At 38.4% G+C, this 21,905-nt stretch overlaps 13 protein-coding genes and 2 non-coding genes across 15 annotated transcripts; 8 read left to right on the top strand and 7 right to left on the bottom strand.

Moving 5' to 3' along the window:
• Positions 1 to 496: 496 nt before the first annotated feature.
• Positions 497 to 1,522, top strand: HEM2 (porphobilinogen synthase HEM2; the record flags this gene model as incomplete). The annotated part of the gene is made up of 1 exon (XM_018133861.1): positions 497 to 1,522. The coding sequence occupies one exon, from the start codon at positions 497 to 499 to the stop codon at positions 1,520 to 1,522; it is 1,026 nt and encodes a 341-aa protein (XP_017989350.1).
• A 108-nt stretch (positions 1,523 to 1,630) lies between these two features.
• On the bottom strand, positions 1,631 to 2,296 carry VPS20 (ESCRT-III subunit protein VPS20; the record flags this gene model as incomplete). The annotated part of the gene is made up of 1 exon (XM_018133860.1): positions 1,631 to 2,296. The coding sequence occupies one exon, from the start codon at positions 2,294 to 2,296 to the stop codon at positions 1,631 to 1,633; it is 666 nt and encodes a 221-aa protein (XP_017989349.1).
• Positions 2,297 to 3,411: 1,115 nt separating this feature from the next.
• CYS4 (cystathionine beta-synthase CYS4) lies at positions 3,412 to 4,890 on the top strand (the record flags this gene model as incomplete). Its single annotated transcript, XM_018133859.1, has 1 exon — positions 3,412 to 4,890. One exon carries the CDS (start codon positions 3,412 to 3,414, stop codon positions 4,888 to 4,890), a length of 1,479 nt encoding a protein of 492 aa, XP_017989348.1.
• A 175-nt stretch (positions 4,891 to 5,065) lies between these two features.
• Positions 5,066 to 5,494, bottom strand: DPC13 (Dpc13p; the record flags this gene model as incomplete). Its single annotated transcript, XM_018133858.1, has 1 exon — positions 5,066 to 5,494. The coding sequence occupies one exon, from the start codon at positions 5,492 to 5,494 to the stop codon at positions 5,066 to 5,068; it is 429 nt and encodes a 142-aa protein (XP_017989347.1).
• Positions 5,495 to 5,634: 140 nt separating this feature from the next.
• DST1 (transcription elongation factor DST1) lies at positions 5,635 to 6,555 on the bottom strand (the record flags this gene model as incomplete). The annotated part of the gene is made up of 1 exon (XM_018133857.1): positions 5,635 to 6,555. The coding sequence occupies one exon, from the start codon at positions 6,553 to 6,555 to the stop codon at positions 5,635 to 5,637; it is 921 nt and encodes a 306-aa protein (XP_017989346.1).
• A 182-nt stretch (positions 6,556 to 6,737) lies between these two features.
• Positions 6,738 to 7,544, top strand: RNA15 (Rna15p; the record flags this gene model as incomplete). The annotated part of the gene is made up of 1 exon (XM_018133856.1): positions 6,738 to 7,544. The coding sequence occupies one exon, from the start codon at positions 6,738 to 6,740 to the stop codon at positions 7,542 to 7,544; it is 807 nt and encodes a 268-aa protein (XP_017989345.1).
• Positions 7,545 to 7,783: 239 nt separating this feature from the next.
• On the top strand, positions 7,784 to 8,932 carry PTI1 (cleavage polyadenylation factor subunit PTI1; the record flags this gene model as incomplete). Its single annotated transcript, XM_018133855.1, has 1 exon — positions 7,784 to 8,932. The coding sequence occupies one exon, from the start codon at positions 7,784 to 7,786 to the stop codon at positions 8,930 to 8,932; it is 1,149 nt and encodes a 382-aa protein (XP_017989344.1).
• Positions 8,933 to 9,108: 176 nt separating this feature from the next.
• On the bottom strand, positions 9,109 to 9,219 carry AW171_hschr74381. Its single transcript has 2 exons — positions 9,182 to 9,219; positions 9,109 to 9,152 (listed from the first exon to the last, which is right to left on the bottom strand). It is a non-coding gene; the product is annotated as a tRNA-Leu (tRNA).
• A 414-nt stretch (positions 9,220 to 9,633) lies between these two features.
• On the top strand, positions 9,634 to 13,773 carry AW171_hschr74380 (HGR008Cp; the record flags this gene model as incomplete). The annotated part of the gene is made up of 1 exon (XM_018133854.1): positions 9,634 to 13,773. One exon carries the CDS (start codon positions 9,634 to 9,636, stop codon positions 13,771 to 13,773), a length of 4,140 nt encoding a protein of 1,379 aa, XP_017989343.1.
• Positions 13,774 to 14,134: 361 nt separating this feature from the next.
• On the top strand, positions 14,135 to 14,207 carry AW171_hschr74379. The gene has a single exon. It is a non-coding gene; the product is annotated as a tRNA-Phe (tRNA).
• Positions 14,208 to 14,291: 84 nt separating this feature from the next.
• On the bottom strand, positions 14,292 to 15,794 carry AW171_hschr74378 (putative Xaa-Pro dipeptidase; the record flags this gene model as incomplete). Its single annotated transcript, XM_018133853.1, has 1 exon — positions 14,292 to 15,794. One exon carries the CDS (start codon positions 15,792 to 15,794, stop codon positions 14,292 to 14,294), a length of 1,503 nt encoding a protein of 500 aa, XP_017989342.1.
• Positions 15,795 to 16,026: 232 nt separating this feature from the next.
• Positions 16,027 to 17,400, top strand: SAD1 (mRNA splicing protein SAD1; the record flags this gene model as incomplete). Its single annotated transcript, XM_018133852.1, has 1 exon — positions 16,027 to 17,400. One exon carries the CDS (start codon positions 16,027 to 16,029, stop codon positions 17,398 to 17,400), a length of 1,374 nt encoding a protein of 457 aa, XP_017989341.1.
• Positions 17,401 to 17,460: 60 nt separating this feature from the next.
• Positions 17,461 to 18,396, bottom strand: RPN11 (proteasome regulatory particle lid subunit RPN11; the record flags this gene model as incomplete). Its single annotated transcript, XM_018133851.1, has 1 exon — positions 17,461 to 18,396. The coding sequence occupies one exon, from the start codon at positions 18,394 to 18,396 to the stop codon at positions 17,461 to 17,463; it is 936 nt and encodes a 311-aa protein (XP_017989340.1).
• Positions 18,397 to 18,661: 265 nt separating this feature from the next.
• YPI1 (type 1 protein phosphatase-activating protein YPI1) lies at positions 18,662 to 19,123 on the top strand (the record flags this gene model as incomplete). The annotated part of the gene is made up of 1 exon (XM_018133850.1): positions 18,662 to 19,123. The coding sequence occupies one exon, from the start codon at positions 18,662 to 18,664 to the stop codon at positions 19,121 to 19,123; it is 462 nt and encodes a 153-aa protein (XP_017989339.1).
• Positions 19,124 to 19,204: 81 nt separating this feature from the next.
• Positions 19,205 to 21,760, bottom strand: NIC96 (linker nucleoporin NIC96; the record flags this gene model as incomplete). Its single annotated transcript, XM_018133849.1, has 1 exon — positions 19,205 to 21,760. One exon carries the CDS (start codon positions 21,758 to 21,760, stop codon positions 19,205 to 19,207), a length of 2,556 nt encoding a protein of 851 aa, XP_017989338.1.
• Between the last annotated feature and the right edge of the window lie 145 nt (positions 21,761 to 21,905).

Below are 21,905 nucleotides of genomic sequence, written 5' to 3'. Positions count from 1 at the left end.
TGTCCCTAACCGATTATAATTACAACTTTCAACAGCCGTAAATAAGTATCTCAGCGAAGCAAAAGCAAATGTTGAAGTATATTGATCAAATATTACGTCAAGCCTTATCTCTATTGGAGTTTGATTACACTTGCAGTATATTTCAAACTATTTAATGTACATAGCATACCATGTCTGGAAGTTTTGTTGGCTCGTAACTGCGTTTAGCATTGAATTCAGCCGTGTTGTGGTTAGAGCAAACCGAGAGATTAATAGTAGCTCTGTAGATAAGCGAGTCGGAACAATTAAGCAGTAATTTACTGTCCTTTCATTCTTATTTTAACAAGCTAGTAACATTAGCATGTATCTACAAAACAGTTTGCTGTACTAACTGTCCAATTGAATCCTAGAAAAAGAAAAACTTCGCATAAAATTATTATGTCCAAGTAGTTCACATCACATCAAACAACAATTACAACCAAAGTGAGAAACTAGAGGACTTTAATAATACATATAGATGCCCGACCATACAGCAGAGTTTTTGCAAGTTAATCAGACTCATATATCTTCTATTCTAGGTGGTGGTTATAATCATCCGCTATTAAGAGAATGGCAAAATGAAAGGCAGCTAACTAAAAATATATTTATCTTCCCTCTTTTTGTTAGCGATGACCCTGAAGAAGAAACTGCAATCCCATCTCTGCCAGGGATCAAACGTTTTGGTATCAGAAAGTTGCTAGACTATGTTGTTCCTTTAGTGAATAAGGGATTACGAGCCGTCCTCTTATTTGGTGTTCCCATGAAACCAGGATGTAAAGATATGTTTGGTACAGCAGCCGATGACCCTGATGGCCCTGTGATTCAGGCTGTGAAATTGCTCCGTAAGGAATTACCAGATCTATATATTATCTGTGATGTTTGCTTGTGTGAGTACACTTCTCATGGTCACTGTGGGGTATTGTACGATGACGGTTCTATTAACCGGGAGCAATCGGTCCGTAGAATCGCTGCGGTTGCTGTTAATTATGCGAAAGCAGGTGCCCATTGTGTTGCACCAAGTGATATGATTGATGGTAGGATCAGGGATATCAAGTTGGGATTAATCCAAGCAGGACTTGCCCATAAGACTTTCGTAATGAGTTACGCTGCAAAATTCAGTGGAAATTTATATGGTCCTTTCCGAGATGCAGCTTGCTCTGCTCCATCAGAGGGAGATCGTAAATGCTACCAGCTGCCTTCTGGCGGTCGTGGTCTGGCAAGGCGTGCTTTGAGGCGTGATTTAGATGAGGGAGCGGATGGTATAATTGTCAAACCATCTACTTTCTATTTAGATATTATGGCAGATGCAGCGGAGATTGCAAAGGATATTCCAATTTGCGCTTATCATGTGTCAGGTGAATACTCTATGTTGCATGCCGCAGCTGAAGCTGGTGTGGTTGACTTAAAATCCATCGCATTCGAGGCACATCAAGGCTTCTTAAGAGCTGGTGCAAGATTAATTATTAGTTATATGACACCAGAATTCTTGGATTGGTTAAGTTAATGAGATCGAACACAAAATTCAGAAACCTAATGACCTATATGCTGTACATAGTTACATGACCCGTTTTTATGAAAACGTCCAGCAAGTAAATAACGCTAAATATTACCGTTATGCTGTTAAAACCATCTCAGATGTTTTGTTTTCACTCTTGGAATTACTTGCATCGTGCACCGGCTCCTCTGCAGCATCATGAGGTTGCTGCGCTATTTTTACCTCTGGTAATCCATTAACAGATGGCAAATCCGTAATTTTATTCTTATGATTTATTTCCTCGTCAAGTTCGTCAAGTTCCCTATCAAGTTCTTCTTGGAAACCGCCCACGACACTTACTAGACTATTTGACAGTACATTATCAATTTCCTCTTGGTATGCTATTTGCTCCCCTACATCGTCCATTAGCTTTCCAACGCCCTCAAACTCTCTATTCAGTTTCTTGAGAACTTCATTCCCCTGGGTTAATCTTTCTATAAATTGCTGCTCAACCAATTTGAATTCGATAGTCATTAATAAGTTTTCAAGATTTATAAGTTGGTCAGAACACTGGTCTAACAGGTGTTGCTGGTAGTGAATACGCTTTAACAGAAGACGGGCTCTTGGGTTCTTCTTAACATCTTGATTATCCTCCTTAATCATCTTTTTTAGTTCCTCACGTTCATCTGTTATCAACGTATATGTGCGCTTAGTGTACCTGTGCAAGTTATCTTTAGCTAATTTCAGCTGAAGTATGGCTTTATCTGTAGGAGTAACCCTAATCTTGCTACTAGACTGACCCATCTCAGTGTTTTCAAGCTAACTTTAATTACAATGCTTGAGTAAACGTTTATTTTATACTACTCCCGATCATGATTAGTCTGACTTTTCCGATGCTTAGAAAAGGATCCTTAATATGTAAGTTTCTGTTGCGCAAGCAACAGCAAATCATGAAAAAATTTAAGTATAAATATATATATATATATAACAGAACAGTACTAAATTATCATGGTATTCGGCAACTAGTAGGTTATATGGCTCATTGCTCAAGGGTCTCCGTACCCTCCCTGTCAACTTAAATTAATGGGTACAAATAATTAAATCACTTTAAACGTTACATGTCTTTAAGGTAAAGTATTGACTGTTAACTAACGTATTCATAATTTGTTATTTGTGCATAGAGTGGTGTTAGAATACAATTATTATAAATTTTCATTTTTAATGATAATTGGGACAGAGAATTTCTGTGTTCTTCAAGAATTATAGTTAGCCATGTCGTATTTTTTTTACTTTAGCCTGAGTGCTTAATGATGAGAAGTGAAAAATTGATTACAATAGTTTTAAATAAAATTGTCTCTAGCTAACTTATAGAGTTCTCAGAGGTAACTGAAGATATCTAAATGAATTATAGCACGAGCAGTTAAATTCTTTTTGAAGGCTTCCAACTAAAACTGCAGTTTCGCTGTGGCCATTGAAATTTTACAGAACGTAAGAGGTAAATCTATCCTTCAGAATAGCGACTACACTAGTAATATGAAGATTGAGTTTTAGTATTCTATAAAAGGCATTTACTGTAGTTATTAATTGTACAAACAATAACCATTGAACATGCGTTCCTTCGTTGATTAGCCGCCCATGGGAAATATGCTATATAAAAAACCAAGGAAATGATCACAAAATTATTTTTAAAAAGTTTTTTGAAGATAACCTTTACTAAAAAATGAAAATATACGAAGCCACAGTTCTTTTTTCATCTGCTAGATATATAAAAAAGCTTGTGCAGTCTAATACATAAATTTTTAAAAAAATTCAACATCATCGCTCAAAGTCATTCATCAATATTTGCTCTTTTGGAAGTTTAAACAAGTTCCATCCTATATTCTGAAGTGATAGAAGCGTTTTTAACATAGATATTTAAAATGTCCGACAACCGCCATAATGTTATTGATTTGGTTGGTAACACTCCATTAGTGGAGTTGACTAAATTGCCAAAAGCTCTTGGCATCAAGCCTAAAATCTACGCTAAGTTAGAGCTTTACAACCCAGGTGGTTCTATCAAGGATCGTATCGCCAAAGCTATGATTGAACACGCTGAAAAAGAAGGTATTATTCATCCATCAAGAAGTACTTTAATTGAGCCTACTTCTGGTAATACTGGTATTGGTTTGGCATTAATTGGTGCTGTTAAGGGCTACAGAACTATTATTACCTTACCAGAGAAGATGTCTAACGAAAAGGTGTCTGTTTTGAGGGCACTAGGTGCTGAAATTATCAGAACACCAACTGCTGCTGCCTGGGATTCTCCAGAATCTCACATTGGTGTTGCTAAGAAATTAGAAAAGGAAATCCCCGGTGGCATCATCTTGGACCAATACAACAACATGAATAACCCTGATGCTCATTACCACGGTACCGCAAAAGAAATTCACCAGCAGTTGAATAACTTAGGTAAATTTGGAGATTTGAAGGCTGTTGTCGCTGGTGCTGGTACTGGTGGTACAATTAGTGGTATTTCTAAGTACTTAAAGGAGCAAAATAGGAACATCCAAATTATCGGAGCTGATCCTAAGGGTTCTATTTTGGCTCAACCTGAATCCTTAAATAACTCAGATATTGCTGAATACAAGGTTGAAGGTATCGGATATGACTTCATTCCAAATGTCCTAGACAGATCGCTAGTTGACAGTTGGGTTAAGACTGAGGATAAGAGTTCTTTCAAATATGCACGTCAATTAATTTCTAACGAAGGTGTACTTGTTGGTGGTTCTTCTGGATCGGCTTTCGCCGCTCTTGTCGAGTACGTCAACAGTCATCCAGGTTTGACTGAGGAAGACGTCATTGTTGTTATTTTCCCAGACTCCATTAGATCTTACTTGTCGAAATTCGTTGATAATGAATGGTTGAAGATTAACAACTTGTGGGATGATGAAATTGTTGCACCATTGTCAAAGAATGACAAAGATGCATTCAAGGGCGCAACTGTTAAGGACCTGCACTTAAAGCCCGTCGTAGCTGTTAAAGAAGATGCCCCAGTTTCTGAAGTTGTCAAAATCCTACGGGACAATGGTTTCGATCAACTTCCAGTTTTGGACAATAAGAGCGAAAAATTGGTCGGCATGGTCACTTTGTCTCAACTGCTGAAGCATTTGTCATCAGGTAAGGAGGTACATACTATCAAGGGTTTGTACTTTAACTTCAGGAAGTTGAACAACTTTGATGAGGTCTCTTCATACAACGAAAATAAGACTGGTAAGAAGAAGTTTGTGAAGTTCACCGTCAACTCTCAGTTGAAAGAGTTGAATGAGTTCTTCGAAAAGTACTCGTCTGCCATTATTACTGACGGTCTAAAACCTATTCACGTAGTTACTAAGGTTGACCTATTATCTTACTTGGCATAAGCACCCTTCTAGCCTCGGTAAAATTACTGTTGTTAATAATTAAAATAACTAAGATAAAAAAAACATAGCCAGTTATCATCTGACTTTATATACTTCAGTTTAACAGCCGTGGCCTGTAATAACTCACTCAAAAAACTACATATAACATTAGAGACAGAGGGGGGTCACCGATAAATTACTTTTTATTGAGTTTAAACAACTGCATTAGTGTCGTAATATCTTCTTTTCTAAGTTTAATACCAGCCTCATGTAATTTGCCGCTGAGGTTTTTCATCGCAGCACGGACGTCAGGGTCAATTAGCAATTTTATCATTTGCCATGTATCTGGTCTTTTGGTAGAATTAATATCTATTAACTTTTTGTCTAACAAGATTCTAGTCACGACATCAAATGCTTCCTTGGCTTTAGGGGAAGACTGTAGCTGTTGCATTAACTTTGTAATTGCTGAGTTAGCAAAGTTATTATTACTGTCCCTTGATTCAGAATAATACCTGCCGTGGCAAGTTGAGTGAAGAGGCGTACAGATGAGCCTACCATGGTGTAAAGCAACAGTGGTAGTTCTTGTAGAACTTGCTGCTCTTTGAAGGAGTTTTAACTTGAACATGTTTAACTATTTGTTCTTTTGCTAAAAGTGACTGGTAGTACATGCAGTTTTTTTTTTCAATTGCTTATTATTACATACATATATTTGAAAACATGACATAAACTGAGAAATACAAATCACCTCACCATTTAAAAATCAGTTTATGAAAACTTCCACCTATTCCCACAGACCTCACAGGTACAGAATGTTGTTAAAGGTTCATCCGCTGATCTAGTCTGCAGTTGGTAGTATGAAACCTTTTTCTCCTTACATTTACCACATTGGAATCTGTCGGTAACGGATCTTTCTAGCGTAGCACCTTGGGCATTAAACAGGTTTTGTTTAGCAATCTCTTCAAGTTTTCTCTTTAAGTGTTCTGGTGCCAAATCTTTTGGGTTGCAACTTACAAGATGTTCTGGCGATATATCGCCATTTGTTATTTTATGTTTTAGCTCTGGATTATTCTTGGAAATAACGTTTGAGTAGATTACCCGATATTTATCTTTGTAAGCTTTTTCGTTTTCGCTCGTTGGGTTAAGTTTATACATTTGCTTCTCTATTTCAATGGAGGTGGTGAGTATTGACTGTGGTGGATGTTCACTTTCCTTCGCCAGCGCATCGTAGAAGGCCTTTATAACCATGTCCCGTAATTTATCGTTATATATAGTTGTAGTTACTCCGTCGTTTTTTGCACTCCGTGGTCCCTTAGCCTGGTATTTTTCCTGTGCTCTAGGTTCGTTGGAAGAACCACTTACTGTCGAAGCGTGGTTGCCGCTGTTATTTGAAGAAGACCCCGACGATGTAGAAGCAGATTGTGATATAGCTGCAGCAGCCCTTTTCTTCTTTTCCTTAGATATAGCTTCTTTCCACGTTGAAATCATCTTCTTTACCAACTTAGCAATTTCTTCATTAGAGGATTTCTTAAATTGGTTTACGATCACACCAACTTTGGTTTCTCGCAAAAGCTTTTCTGTTGCCACTAACTCTTTATTGAGTATGCGCAAAATCTGTAAAACAGTTTCCTCATTAGTTTTGTTCTTTTCCAAGTTCTTTACATGAGTAACAACTTCTTTGGATTCCATCATCTGGTTGACTAATGTATTGTTAGAGTCGTTCTGTTCCTTAAAGTAAGGTTTAAGAGATGGCCAGTAAAGTTTTTTTTCGCGTGAACATTTCATAGAAAAATCGATATGAACTTGTCAAAACATTTAGAAACACGCATCTATATAATAAAACTTGAAAAGCGCAGGTAGTAATCTTTAATATGAATAAGGTTGGTAATGGTCGACCATCGCGCACTGTATACTTGGGTTCTATTCCTTATGATCAGACTGAACAACAAATCCTTGATCTTTGCAGTAATGTAGGGCCTGTCACAGGGTTAAAAATGATGTTTGATCCTCAGACTGGGAAGTCCAAAGGGTATGCTTTTATTGAATTTAAAGACTTGGCAACTAGTTTTTCGGCCGTACGTAACCTTAATGGTTATTCACTTGGAAATAGGACGTTAAAATGTGGGTATACGACAGGTGGTGGTATTTCAGAAAAATACTCATTGAGTAACCGAGGTGAATTAGTTCAATCAAGTAGTGGTGGAGTAGCCCTACAACAGGAAGAGCTAATGTACCCGGATCTTCCAGAAGGTCTAGATGTTAACATAAATATGACTACTCCAGCAATGACAATTTCTAGTGAATTAGCAAAGCTGTCCAAGAGTGAGCAATTTAACTTGCTCGAGAAATTACAAGGCATGTCACGAAATCATAGGGAGGCTTTCGTATCGTTGCTTAAACAATGTCCCCAGTTAAGCTTTGTAGTTGCAGAACTGTTGTTGACCAACGGCATCAGCCAGATAGATGAATTAACTCAACTTGCTGTTGACCAAGTGACTACGTCTTCTTCAAAAGATACTACTCCTAATACATTGGATGATGATCCTCAAAGGTTAGAGCTTTTAAAGCAAGTCTTACAGCTCACCGATGCCGAAATTGCAACATTGCCGGAAGACGAAAAAATGTCGCTATGGGATCTAAAACAAAGAGCAATGAAAGGAGAGTTTGGTGCATTGTGATTTAAACTATACCACTCTGCTAAGGCATACTATAGAAAGAGTATTTGTAACTATTAACAAAACGGTCATTATCTATATATTTACTTTAATCTTACGCCCTGTGAATTCGTGTACAGTGATTTTGAACTTTTGAAAAAAGTGTTATATTGAACATTCATGTAGTGGAATTAACAACGTCAGCAGGTGTGTAGGCTTTCAAAGGTACAATAAAGGTTCTACTAACCATTAGTTGTATAGAAATGCCGGATCCAAGAGTAAGGAAGTCTAGACATGAATTAACTCCAGATAATCTTTCATCATCAATACTTTTGTCTAATTTGCCAAGCTCGTGGTCGCAATCTACTGTGACATCGATTCTTGCTGGTTCGGGCCCCATAATCAAAGTATCAGAGAAGAAAGACCCTCGTAATGGCAGGTTAGTAGGTATTATAGTAGATTATTTGACTAGTAAAGATTGTAAACGTGCGATTGAAATTATACAAAAAATAAAGAATTTCAATTGTAAGATTGAGAGAATAATACCTTTAAATTGGTCATCCCGAGGGGATGTAAGTGAAAAAGATGTGCTCGATTTAAAAAGAGATAACTATCCATGGGATGATAATTTAGAACTGCCTTTTGAGTTAGTTTCCGAGGTGCCAATACCTAGAAAGCCGGTTACCAAGCCAGTTGTAGCTAACAATGCCAACGGACAATCGCCATTCCCTGAAATATTAAGCAAAGCTTCACAGCATTTGCCTGCATTGCAGCCTGATTCATTAGTTGCTACTGATTCGGTATCTTCTAACCTATTGCAAATTCCACCACTCCAATTGCTTGAGATGATATCAAATCTTAAAATGCTCTCAAACCAACACACCTCGAGGAAACTCCAGCTAGAACAATTTTTACGAGGAAATAATGTCGTAACAATTGCAGTAGCTCAAGCATTATTAGAGATGGGGTTCATTAACTATGAGGTTGTCACCAAAGTCATTTCGGAGTATCAACAACAACCACCGCAAAACACTCCAAGACAATCCTCGACGCCCACGAATTATATTCCGCAGCCAGGCATGCCATCTCTATCAGGGACATTAAATATGATCCATCCGCAAATGGTTGGCACGCCGCACCATCCAGCACAAATAACAACCAACCAATTTATGATGACTCAGGCACCTACACCAATCTCTCAGCAACCCCAACAGCAACAACATAATACACAACCCTGCATTCCAACACAGCAGTCTACGCTAAAGTTAAATGAATCCAAACTTAATGCCTTGCCTAAGGATAAGCAAGATATGATAAGACAAGTTATTAACCTCCCGCACGATCAAATCAGACTATTGCCGCCAGAGCAAATTAACGTTATTGATAGTCTAAGAAAAGAGTACTTAATATAGTATTAGCAGTAATATTATGTAAGCGTACAACTGGTGCAAGTCATTGCCATTAGTGAATAGATGCATGTATATAATTATATATACATAAAATTGTTAGATGGAATGAAACCTAAATTGTGCATTTGCCTGGCCTCGAACAAAATAATATCTTTTATATCATAAGGACAAAAAACAAATGGTTGCGAAGAGATTCGAACTCTTGCATCTTACGATACCTGAGTATTCAACTGTAACAGCTGTAAGCTATAGCTTGAATCAGGCGCCTTAGACCGCTCGGCCACACAACCGAATTATAAAATATGTTGTAATATTCTTCATTTTACCTTCATGTATGTGAATGTTGTCTGTCGTAGATTCAAATAGAAACCTCGTAGAAACAGCAGCTAGAAAGAAACGTCGGATCAGATCTGTATGGAAAAGTAGGAGTAATTGCTAGTAACGACTCGAGATCTGTTGTAGAAATGAAGATGAGCTAGATAGTCTAACCTATATAAAGCCGCCATAGCTAGATATGAGAATATTGACTAGGAGTCGAAGGAGGACAAGTGGTCATTGACTCAGATTAGACCTATATACATAGTAAACTAATCTATCATTGAATATTTAATACTCACGTGATCAAGGAACTTCAAGTTAGCACGTGATCGGTTAAATAGTCCACGACATTTGGTAGCGTCGCGCAGTAACTAAGATTCAGAGCAATGGACAGGGGTACACCAACTTATGGAGGTCAACGGAGAACCGTTGAGACTTCCCCATCCACAGATATGGGACGTCACTCCCACGTTGCAGCAGGGATGTTTAAGGAGACGAAGATGACAGGGGAGGACCCTAATCAACTCCGTATGCTATTGATGCAAGTGAAGTATTTGGCAACGCGTAATCAGCCAGAGTGGAATGACGATGATAAGACGATGTACTTGATCAGTCATTTAGGTGATAACCCTCAAAGGAGTGCTATGGCATACTACTTTAGGATTGAATCAGAGCGAGGATCCCCACCAACATTTGAAGAGATGGTAGACAACCTATCCCTCACCTATAACCAAGTTGTATCTCCGGTAGACAAGATTGTGCAACTTATTGACGTAGATGTTGCAAAAAACCAAGACTTTGCTCAATACGTGCATGAATTTCAATTAACCACCGCGGAGCTTGCCACCAAGGACCTTCAAACCCTTGTGGATCAGATGATGATGGCTATATTCAAGTATGGATTGTCCACCGAAGCTAAACAATTGCTGGCAGTATGCCCTAAGACACCGAAAAATTGGCGTATGATGGCCGATGTCATTCGGGAAAATCCAGCAACCGTACAATCGATGGATAAAACAGCAACACGTCGTAAGACATCCACACGCGGATGGATCCCAGCAAGCACGAAGGATAAATCCATCAGAAGTAACGATGGAAAGAAAGAGAAGCGGGAGCGGGAGAAACCTCTGAAATGCTATACTTGTAATGAAGAAGGGCACTTCTCACCTCAGTGTCCCGAAGAATTACACTTAGCACAACCAATGAAACCTGCTAAAATTGAAGAACTAACAACGTCGTTAGAGAATTTTCATATCACAGGTAATAGGAGTAAACCAGTAAGACTAGCGTCTCAAATTCAAGATAAACGAATAAAAATCCATAAAACAGAAAGCAGAGAATTAGATGGAGTACAAGTAGCCATTAAAGGGATTAGGGGGCTTGTAATTCCTGCGTTAGATGAGGGGACGCTTAAACCAGTCAAAGTACTATTAGACACAGGCGCATATCTATCCCTGGTGACGGACAGCTGCGTTCGTAGGTTAGGGATAACCACTTTAGAAGTACCAGAGGCATGGTATCGTGGGATAGATGGAGATTTGATAGCCGCCACCACTGGAGTAGAGTTCAGTCTACGTTATAACAGCAGAACATACGCATTTGTAGCGTGTGTCACTCCTTTAGAATTGGATGTGGACGTCATTGTAGGTACATCAACCATGGTATTGATGCCAGAGTGGATCGAGGTTGTTACCCAGTTGCTACAGAATAGGAGTAATAACTTACAAAGAATTACGGACGTGAGTGCGAAGCGATCCAGTGATGTAACAGGTTGGCCACGGGAGCCTAGAGATACCGACAGGGTAGAAGATACCGTAACCGGGAAGGACGAGATACCTCGGCGCCAGACGGTAAAAGCAGGAGCAGCAGAGCTCAATACAGTAGAGGCGGAGCCAGAAGTTGTGAGCACACCTTCAGGGAAACAGGTACAACGAGAGCTGTTAGAACAACAGGCGAGCCCAAGAGTAGGCAGTCAAGAAGACTGGTTAAGATACAAGGCCAGATCCTCAGGGTCAACTTCTAGTAGCCCACAAGAGTCGGATTTACCACCCGTATTAGCAGAAAAGTACAAAGATACAGTAACAGATGTATTGAACAATGCGCACATACAGAAAAGACGAGTGTGCCACGAAATTAGACTTGTGGAAGGAGCAAGACTACCGAAATTACAGCCCTACAGACAGACAGCTAAAGAGAAGAACATCACAAGAACATTAGTGAACGAACTCTTAGAACAGGGATTTATCATACCCTCAACCGCACCCGGTAGCTCACCGATAGTGCTAGTGAAAAAGAAGGACGGTAGCCACCGATTACGCATCAATTATAGGGAGTTGAACAAGATCACAGTACGTGATCCATTCCCCTTACCTAGAATTGACGACCTGTTAGCTTGTATTGGGGAAGCAAAAGTGTTCAGTACTTTAGATCTCCATGGTGGATACCATCAGATTCCTATGAAGAAAGAAGATAGGGAGAAAACTGCGTTCATTACGTCCCAAGGGAAGTTCGAGTACGTAGTGATGCCATTCGGATTAGTAAATGCTACAAGCACGCTCGCTAGATATATGACGGAATTGTTCATAGAACTACCTTTTGTTGCCGTCTACTTAGATGTTCTTCTAATCTACTCGAAGGATGAAGAAGAACACATAACTCATCTCGATATAGTATTAGGGAGATTAAAAGAGCAAGGGCTAATAGCGAAGAAGAAAAAGTGTCATTTTAATGTGAACAAGGTAGAGTTCTTAGGGTATGAAGTCAGTGATATAGGAATCAAACCTTTAACCCACAAATGTGAAGCCATCAAGCTGTTAAAGATGCCACAAACGGTTAAGCAAACACAACGATTTTTAGGTCTTGTGAATTATTACCGCCGATTTATACCTAATTGTTCATTAGTTACTAGACCACTACACCGATTTATAGCAGGAAAAGAGAAGTGGTCTAAACGACAGACAGAAGCAGTCGAACGCACCAAAGCTCTACTGTCCAGTGAACCAATTCTGGTGAAGTTTAAGACATATGACCCCGATGCGAAATATGTGTTAACCACAGACGCGTCTAAGGAGGGAGTAGGCGGAGTGTTGGAAGAAGTTGATGAACATGGGAAGGTAGTAGGTGTCGTGGAGTATTTCTCCAAAGCATTCAATGATGTGCAGTCGAGATATCCTGCTGGAGAATTACAGTTACTAGGTATAGTAGAAGCACTGCGGCACTTCAGATATTTGTTACATGGCAGACCGTTTCAGATTAAAACAGACCGTCTAGGGCTATTGACAGTGAAGAATAAAGGTAAACCACACCGAAGAGTAGCACGGTGGTTGGATGAATTAGAAGAATATGACTTCACAATCAGTTACGTGAAAGGACCGCATAATGTAGTAGCAGATGTGTTATCGCGAGACGTACGAAGGTTCTATATGGTAGAAGGAGCCATTATTAGACCAACATTATGGAAAGAGGATTACAAGGCAGATCCATTCTCCATTGCAGTACTAAAAACCCTAGGTAAGAAATTCCACCCAGTGATGGAAGGGAACGACGTACACTTGGTAGCGAAGTACATGGAGAAGTTGAGGAAGTCCGAGATCTTCAGACAAAAGGTTTCCATGGATGGATCAGTGATCTATTATGAAAATAGAATCATAGTTCCAAGGAATAAGGTCCAAGAGGTACTACAGACATATCACGATCACTTCTTGACAGGAGGACATTTCGGGATTGAAGCCACGTATAGTAAGATCGCACTATATTATTACTGGCCAAAGATGGCAAGAGATGTTAAGGAGTATGTGAAAACATGCGTGGATTGTCAGGTTAGGAAGCGTTATCGCCCGAATAGCCAGGGGAAGATCATGCCACTGCCTAAAGCCACAGAACGGTGGAAAGAATTAAGCATGGACTTCTTATCAGGTATTCCAAAATCCAGACAAGGTAATGACATGATTATGGTCGTAGTAGATCGATTTTCGAAGTATGCATGGTTTATCCCATGTCAGAAAACCATCAGTGGAGAACAAGTATTTTACTTATTAGCAGATAATATCTTTAAAGAGAAGGGTTGTCCGAATACTGTCGTTAGTGACCGAGATGTTAGGTACGAGAGTGCAAAGTATCAAGAACTCATGGAGGCTTATGGAATTAAGTTACTACGCTCAACAGCCGCCCACCCGCAAACGGATGGACAGACAGAACGGGTGATGCAACCATTAACCCGATTACTAAAACAATTTGCACAATCCCCAAATTGGGATCAACATTTATGGCACGTTCAATTTGTATACAATAGTGCAAACAATCAAGCTATCAAAGACATCCCAGCGAGAGTAGCATATGGTTACGTACCATACGAACCCTGCGTAGAAGTCGGTGCAGATAACGGCAATCAAAGCCTCGACGCAGATAACCTCGCATCACTCTTGGAAGCCATTAACGCTCGAATCAAAGACCAATTAGAAGAGAACCGTATTCGAATGGAGGTCAAGAATGACAAGCGACGCTACCAAATGTCGTGGGCTATTTAACCGATCACGTGCTAACTTGAAGTTCCTTGATCACGTGAGTATTAAATATCCAATGATAGATTAGTTTACTATGTATATAGGTCTAATCTGAGTCAATGACCACTTGTCCTACTTCGACTCCTAGTCATATTCTCATATCTAGCTATGACGGCTTTATATATGTTAGACTATCTAGCTCATCTTCATTTCTACAACAGATCTCGAGTCGTTACTAGCAATTACTCCTACTTTTCCATACAGATCTGATCCGACGTTTCTTTCTAGCTGCTGTTTCTACGAGGTTTCTATTTGAATCTACGACACACTAACATAGTGATAAGTACTTCGTATCCATTCAGCAAGTGAGGACATCAACGGATTAGCGGATTTAGCTCAGTCGGGAGAGCGTCAGACTGAAGATCTGAAGGTCCTGTGTTCGATCCACAGAATTCGCACTTAAATTTTTATTTATATTGCTATATAATAAATAATGTGTTTGGTTAGCATGTCATGATGGTAATGAAGGTACCTCTTCAATATTAGCTACGGTTGTAGACAAATCTATGACCATTTGAAAGTCCTTTTTGCACAATACGTGCTATCTCATCAGGGTCCTTTGTAACTTTGGTCAAATTTTCATGTCCTGTAGACGTAACTAGAACATCATCCTCAATCCTGACCCCTCCAATATGCATATACTTTTCCATAGTCTTTACATCGACAACCTCAAGGCGCTCTGGGTGTTGTTCCAAGAACCTTTCAATTAAAAACTTATTGAAGTAACAACCGGGTTCATTGGTGACAACCATGCCCTTCTGTAATGCCCTACGCAGCCTCAAATATTTTAATAAAGGATCTGGATCGTCATAGTTAGGTTGGCCACCAACATCATGTGTGTCTAACCCTAATAGGTGGCCTAACCCATGTGGGAAAAATGCTACGGATGCCTTTCGTTTTAATATCTCCTCAACTGAGTAGCTTGATTTAAAGATACCTAATTTTAAGAAGCGTTCAATTAGCACTTTGTGTGCCAATATATGAAGAGTATCCCAGAGGACTCCTGGAGCTATTGCTTTCATCACCTGAAGTTGCATATCTAAAACAGTTTCATAGATTTCAAGATGTTCCTTTTCCCATTGTCCATTTATAGGGAAGCATCTCGTCACGTCCGCGGTATAGTTTTTCCACTCTGCACCGGCATCGATTAAAACTGAACGCCTATCTGCAAAAGGTTCATCATTTTTGGTATAATGTAAGGTGCTGCAGTTGGTACCCGAACAGCAAATTGGGTCATAACCTTGTGTCTTGGAACCTTGACGGATAGCGTTATAGGTAAACTCGGCATGGAGATGCATTTCATTTTTCTCAATTGGAAGTGAGGACATTACAGCTAAGTGGCAATTATCAGTTATTTTACAAGCTTTTCTAAGAAGTGCAATCTCATAATCATCTTTTATCATCCTGGCTTCATCTAACGCGAAAAAGAAATCAGGATCCTTCTCAATCAAGAGCTTTTTAATAGACCGGTCTTTAACATTATCCGTGTCGGTGGTGTATATCGCATAATTCTTCAATGCCTTTAAATCTTTAGCAATACTGGACTCGTAGAGAACCTCGTCAACATCGTACCTTTCAGCGGCTTCTTTTAAAGAAATAGGCTTTCCAGACCACAAAATGGATTCTTCATCAACATTAGGCAAGTATAGAGTCAATTTATCAGTTTTAAAGTCAAAAAGAAGCGAACATGATGGTATTTCACACCCAGAAAGGTAGAAAAAGTATCTGTTTTGCCTAAACGCTTTCGTTTGATCTGAATACTTGATCGGTTCTAATGCTTCTCCTGCAATATATACTGCAGTTTTTTCTAGCTCTAGGTTAGTCTTCCTAGATTTTAAGTTGAGTTTTACAGTACAATTATGAGCTTTTGCAGGATACTTTTTAGAAAGCAATTCTTCACTAGAAGTTTCCCCTCCTGTTTCGGCGGTAACAAAATTTCTAGAAGTGAATGCTTTATAGGTTAGTTGTTTGAGAGAATGAAACATGGAAGTTAGTATGGTATTTCTTATCTAATGGTCAGTTCTTTACAATCTTAAGACCAACCTTTAGAACGTGTAAAAGTTTGTGTATCGTTGAGGATTTTCAAGTTTAATCTTGTATAATCATTAACCTTTTTTAAAAGAAAAAATCATCTTTCAAGAATAGAATGGGATTTATATTTTAAATGACTGAAATCATTAAAACTACTAACTGCGGCCAAAGAAATTTTTATTTGCTATGAGTAATGACAAACGACTTCTCGATGAAGACGCAAACGATAGTGATGTGAAAATAAAAAGGTCTAATTTACTTTTAAATTTCGATACAAACTTGTTAGAGACCATAGATAAAAGAAGACTAGATTTTGAATCTGAAAAGATCTGTTCTGTCACTCTTTCTAAAATCAATATATATTGCTGCCTAGTATGTGGGAAATATTTGAATGGTAGAAATCAGGGCTCTCCAGCTTTTGATCACTCAGTTAATATTGGTCATAGAGTATTTATGAATACACGTACTCTAAGGACATATATCTTACCGGATAATAGGGCAATTGACTCAATTTACTTAGATCAAATAAGGTATTCACTTAGACCAACGTATACTGAAGAAGAAATAGCGACTTTTCCAGTGCAATGTTTTGATTTATTTGATAATGCTTATCTTAATGGTTACGTCGGGCTAAATAGCATTTCGAACAATGATTATGCTAATGTGATATTTTTACTAATATCGCATATTAAACCGTTAAGGAACTCATTCTTAATAGATGATTCGCTATTAGAAGCTGAAGATGAATTCCTACAGAAATTAACACTACTAGTAAGAAAGTTGTGGTCCCCAAAACTGTTTAGGAAGTTTATTTCTGCTCATGAATTGTTGCAGTTCATTTCTAATATACCTAATATAAATTTCAAAGTTAACGACTTTAATGACCCCAAAACGTTCTTGTTATTTCTGATTAACAGGATTATGAGGTCCTCTAGTAAGGAACTTAAGAAACGAGTTGTTGCTGAACTTCAAGGTAAAGTGGAGATCTCATCTACAGCAACAACAGATATCCAGAATCAATCGGAAGAAGTAAAGGAACAAACAACATCTTCAACCATTAAATTTTGGATCCTTAAGCTAGAGTTGCCTCCAGGGACAGTATTTAAGAATGGCAAATCTGCTAATACTTTGCCGCAAGTAAGACTAGAGGAACTTTTATCGAAATTTGACGGGAAAACCGAACAGCATACTAAACATAATATAACAACCAACAAAATTGTAAAATTTCCGAAGCATTTGATTTTACATATAGATAGATTTGGGCCATCCAATGCATTTGAAGATAGAAATTTGACTGCGGTTGAATTTGAACCTGTAATGAAAATACATGGTTATAGTTACCGCTTAATGATCAACATTGTGCACGATAAAACAAAGCCAAAGTTAGGTAATGATCAACTGAAGATCAGCGCTACCAGTTATTGGAAAGTTCAGGTTCGAAATGAGGCTGACAACAAATGGTATGAATTCGACGACATTACTGTAAAGCCTAAGGAAGAAGAACTTCTCTTCTTAGGCGAATCATATATACAGGTTTGGGAAAAAATGCCTTCCAGTTAATGCTATTTTATTTAAAATTAGTATACAGTAAGTTTGTATTTATGGCTATGTTATAGTTTACTATTTGATTGCCATGGAATTGACACCAGCAGCTAAAACGGAGACTAGGTTTTCCTCCAATACACGATCAGTTGTTTCTGACAGATGTTTCTTAGGATCTTGTTTTCCAACGTAACGAGTCTTCAGTTCTTCTTCAGTCAGTTCCTTTTCCTCATCAATCCTTTTCGTGTATTGTTCCGCTATTCTAACCAATTTTTTGGTAGCCTCCAAATTGTTATGTTCTTTAACCTTAAAGTCATGCATTTTCAATCCTGATTGCCATTGCTCCTTATGAAGGTTCATTAACATATTGGTTTCTGCAGAAGTCTTGTGATAGTCAATATTTAAAGAATAGTAATGCCGGTTCAGCCCATGAATTAAAGATTGGATATTAGGCTTGTTCAAAAGTCCAACATTAGAGGTAGTTTGTCTTGGTTCTTGATTCCTAACGACAGTGGCGGGACTTATCAACCTAAATGCATCGATAACCACCTTGCCCTTGACGGATTGAATTGGGTCAACGACAACAGCAACAGCTCTATTATTTAATTGCTCAAAAGACCTTTGTGTATCAACATCAACTGAAGATAACCAACAACCAAAGCCCGGATGCGAATGGTACCAACCGACAACCATCTGGTCCCTACCCGTTTGCTTCAACATATCCATCATTTTAGCTTGAAAAACATCATCAACAGCTTCAACGGATACACCAGTACCAGATTGAGGCATTGCAAAAACGTCTACAACATTTACAGTGTATTCATCAATAAAGTCACCTAACATTAATCCCATAACTTCCATTGGAACACCTGCTCTACCATGTTTCAACATTTTGAGAAGTGCCAAAGATGAGATATAAACAGTCTCCTTGGTGTCATCCAGTGGAACATCAGTTGCCGCCGCTCCGATCATATTGGACCTCTGGCTCATCATTAATCTTTGTAGTCTATCCATTGCGCAGATATTATAATCGGTTAAAAGAGAATTCCAATTCCCTAAGTAAGCTTCAGCAACTTAATTATACTGCATACAATCTAAGTGCTGTGGATATTATACGTTTAGATTTGCCACCCTCACTATAACCAGATCATGTTATACGACGTTGGAATCATACGGTACTATACTATACTTTAAATCATTTTAATGTCTAATAGTTATTTAATGCCAGTTCATCTGAACTGTACACTAAAGGTTAATATTTGGATTTACATTTTTGGATATGTCCAGTAATAGCCAAGATAGGACACATAATTGTTCGCAAACAGTGACTCTCCCATGCTCTTCACAAGTGCTTCAACTCCGGGCCGATCAGTCAGAGAACACCCCCAAGCTTACCAATAAAGGTCATAAATCGAAGGTAAGGTGGGATGAAAAGGTAATAGATAATGAGCATATGAACAAGAAGAAAACAAAGATTTGCTGTATATTCCACCCTCAGCAGAATTTTGAAGATACTGAAGAAGAAGAGCGGGAGGAGGATAAAAATAATGAGCCTCAAAATGATTCTTCGAGTTCTTCTGAGTCGGAGAATGATGAAAGTTTGGATTTTGAGGCCAGAAGACAAGCTAGAATAAAAAGACGTAATAGGAAGCTGGAGCAAGAAAGATCTCAAAGCCCCAACGCCTACGAAATACAGCCTGATTATAGTAAATACAAGGACAAGCATCTGCATTCAAAATAGTTTTTAGGGGACGTAAAATCTATAATACAGGCACTATATATAATAGTTAACGTTTACGTCTCAAAAGTTATAATCAAATCCTCATATTCCTATCTCAAGATTGATCAAGGCATTATAAACTTCTCTAGGCATCTTGTATTGGATCATTCCCCTGTATATCATGTAATTATTCGCAACTCTTCTGAGTGCTTCTATCTGGGCCTCAGTAGCTGAATTGACGAATGGACCCTTCCCTAGTTGTTTAATTAGGTTTGAGACACAAGACATTGCAATAATTAATAAGTTGGGGATGTTCTTGATAATGCATTCATCAAGGTTGCGGAATTCTTGTGCTTTTTTTCTGGGTGATGAACTATCTACCGATGGAAGTAAATCTAGTTCTTCAATTTGATTAAGGGTATTCTGATACTGGCGGGCAATATAAGTCCGTCTGATATCAACTAGCTTTAACAACAAAATACATGTTTCCTTATTCTTTCTATGAACCTTCTTTGAGATTTCCAAATTCTTGATATAAACGTCAATTAGCTTCTTCGCAATCAAGAAAGGATTTGTTTCATTGTTATCATCTTGCTTCAGTAAGGGCTGGTCCAAATCTGTGTTACTTAACATTTCACTCAAGAGTTTGTTTACAATACTGATAACAATATCATATTCCTCTGATAATTGATATAAGAGCAAGCTATCGTGTACTCTTCCGTCTTCATCTGCCCTTCTAGCCGCCTGCTCTGTTATCTTATGCAAAAAGTCCTCCTTATCTGCCAAAAATAAGAGTGGCTGCCTCTCTTCGATAATACCTGGTATTCTAGTTCCATCCCTATTGATCTTACCAAGTAAAATAGTAAACTCTTTTGTTTCTAATACCAACTCTCTCAGCGCCTCATGGGCAAGTTCAACTTGTTTCTTATCATCTACTAATGCAATCAAAAGTAAATACTCCACAGCAATACGTGGATCCGAAAATTTGAAGGATTTTGTATAATTACCCAAAATCTTAGCAAAATTCACTCTTCTTTCATTATTTGGGGTCACCGAAAACTCGTCATCTGTAACATTATCTGTTACCCGTAAGAGTTTGGCATCAGCTAAAGCAATTGCTAGATGAACGGCGTCAAGTTCGTTAATTGAATATGCATATTGGACCGCTAATTCATACTGTCCACTTAGTAGTAGTACTTGTAAGTAGTTGTTGCTGAAGCTAGCTGAACCATATGTCGTGATTATGTTTTGGAAATCAAGCAGGCTGTACCTTTCATATACAGGGTCATCATTAGCAATATCGTCCTTAATTAACATAAAATGGACCCACATCCAATCTTCAACGCTTAATGTAATTGTCGAAATATTCTTTCTAGTCAAATCACACCTTCCGATAATCTTGTATACGGCCAATCTAAAAGGATCGCCATCCAAAGAATTCTTAATATGTTGATTATACTCAGTATGCAACCTCGTAACAAATTCTTGAGGGAGACGTTTATCCTTTGATGCCACATATGCTTTGAAATAAGCTAGAAAAGATTGCTCAACTTTTTTCAAGCTTAACTTATTATTAATGGCAACTTCTAAGGCCTCTTGAGCTAGCCCAGCCCTTAAGAGGTAGAATATTAACGCCCATACAGGAATGCCATTGACGACCGTTAAATTTCCAAACTTCCATGTATTATTTGGATTTTTTAGTTTGCTTTCGATGAACGATTTGACCTTATTTATATTAGTTGGTAAACCCCCATTGCGATTCTTCTTATATAGTGTGTCAACATATTCCATAAATTGGTTTTCGAGATATTTTTTTGAAATTTCGACTACATTCATTGAATCTGCTTCCGAATGATAGAAATCCAAAAATTTCCAGGCCTCTAACAACTGTCTATGCTTCGAGTCAGCCGAGTTATCGAAAACGTCAATAAATTCCTTAGCGAATGGGAAACTGTTGTTAGATTGCCTGGCATTATTGAACCGATTGACGATTCTTGCGTATCTTTCAAATTTTTCTCTAACCACATAATTCTCATTAATGTTTAACTTTGATTCGCCATCCAAGATGCCACTTCCCTTTTTTGGCCACGTAACAACAGAACTATCACTGACTGGTGCCGAAGCATTGTAAGCTGAATCGTTTTTCCACATAATTCCCAAAAAGCTACTGCGAACTTCTTCCTTGCGTTGTTTCCAGTCTAGATTGAAGTTAGCGTTTACAAAGTTATCAAAATCTTTAGCAGCTAAGGATAATGACTGCTCAATTGAAGAAAGAATATTCTCATCTTTCTTGTTTCTCAGGTAGGTATCCAGATCTCCATCCAGAATTTTGTTATGCACATTTTGTTCAAGTAGTTGTCTGGATTCTAGAACCTTTAGGGAAGATTCCACGTCTTGAATGGCCAGTCCACTTCCCGCTAATAAGTAATGAGCTCTAGTATGATGAGAAGACCTTAGCTCCGTATTTTTTGCTCTCAATTCTGCTGCTCTTTTTCTAATTTCATTGACATTTAATAAAACCGACCCCAATTCTGACGATGTGGATGGTAGGTTTTTAGATGTCTCAATCAAATCATTAAAAGTCTTAGAAACTCCTTTCAATGGAGCATCTTGACTAGCGACGCTTTTTAACGCTGAAGTGTCAATCGTATTAGCCATAATATCTCCGTAATTACAACTTGTGTTTTACGATGTACATTGGCTTCCATTCTAGAAGTCTTACATTTTTGTTTTCACTTTTTTTTTAATGCGTAGATATTGTTAAAGGTTACCCGGATAATCCGACCCGCCGACTTAGTTTACA

This window comes from Eremothecium sinecaudum, chromosome VII, assembly GCF_001548555.1.
Source record: "Eremothecium sinecaudum strain ATCC 58844 chromosome VII, complete sequence".
Lineage (NCBI taxonomy): Eukaryota > Fungi > Ascomycota > Saccharomycetes > Saccharomycetales > Saccharomycetaceae > Eremothecium > Eremothecium sinecaudum.
Note: the sequence above shows the minus strand (reverse complement) of the source record. Positions and strands in the feature narration are given on the sequence as shown.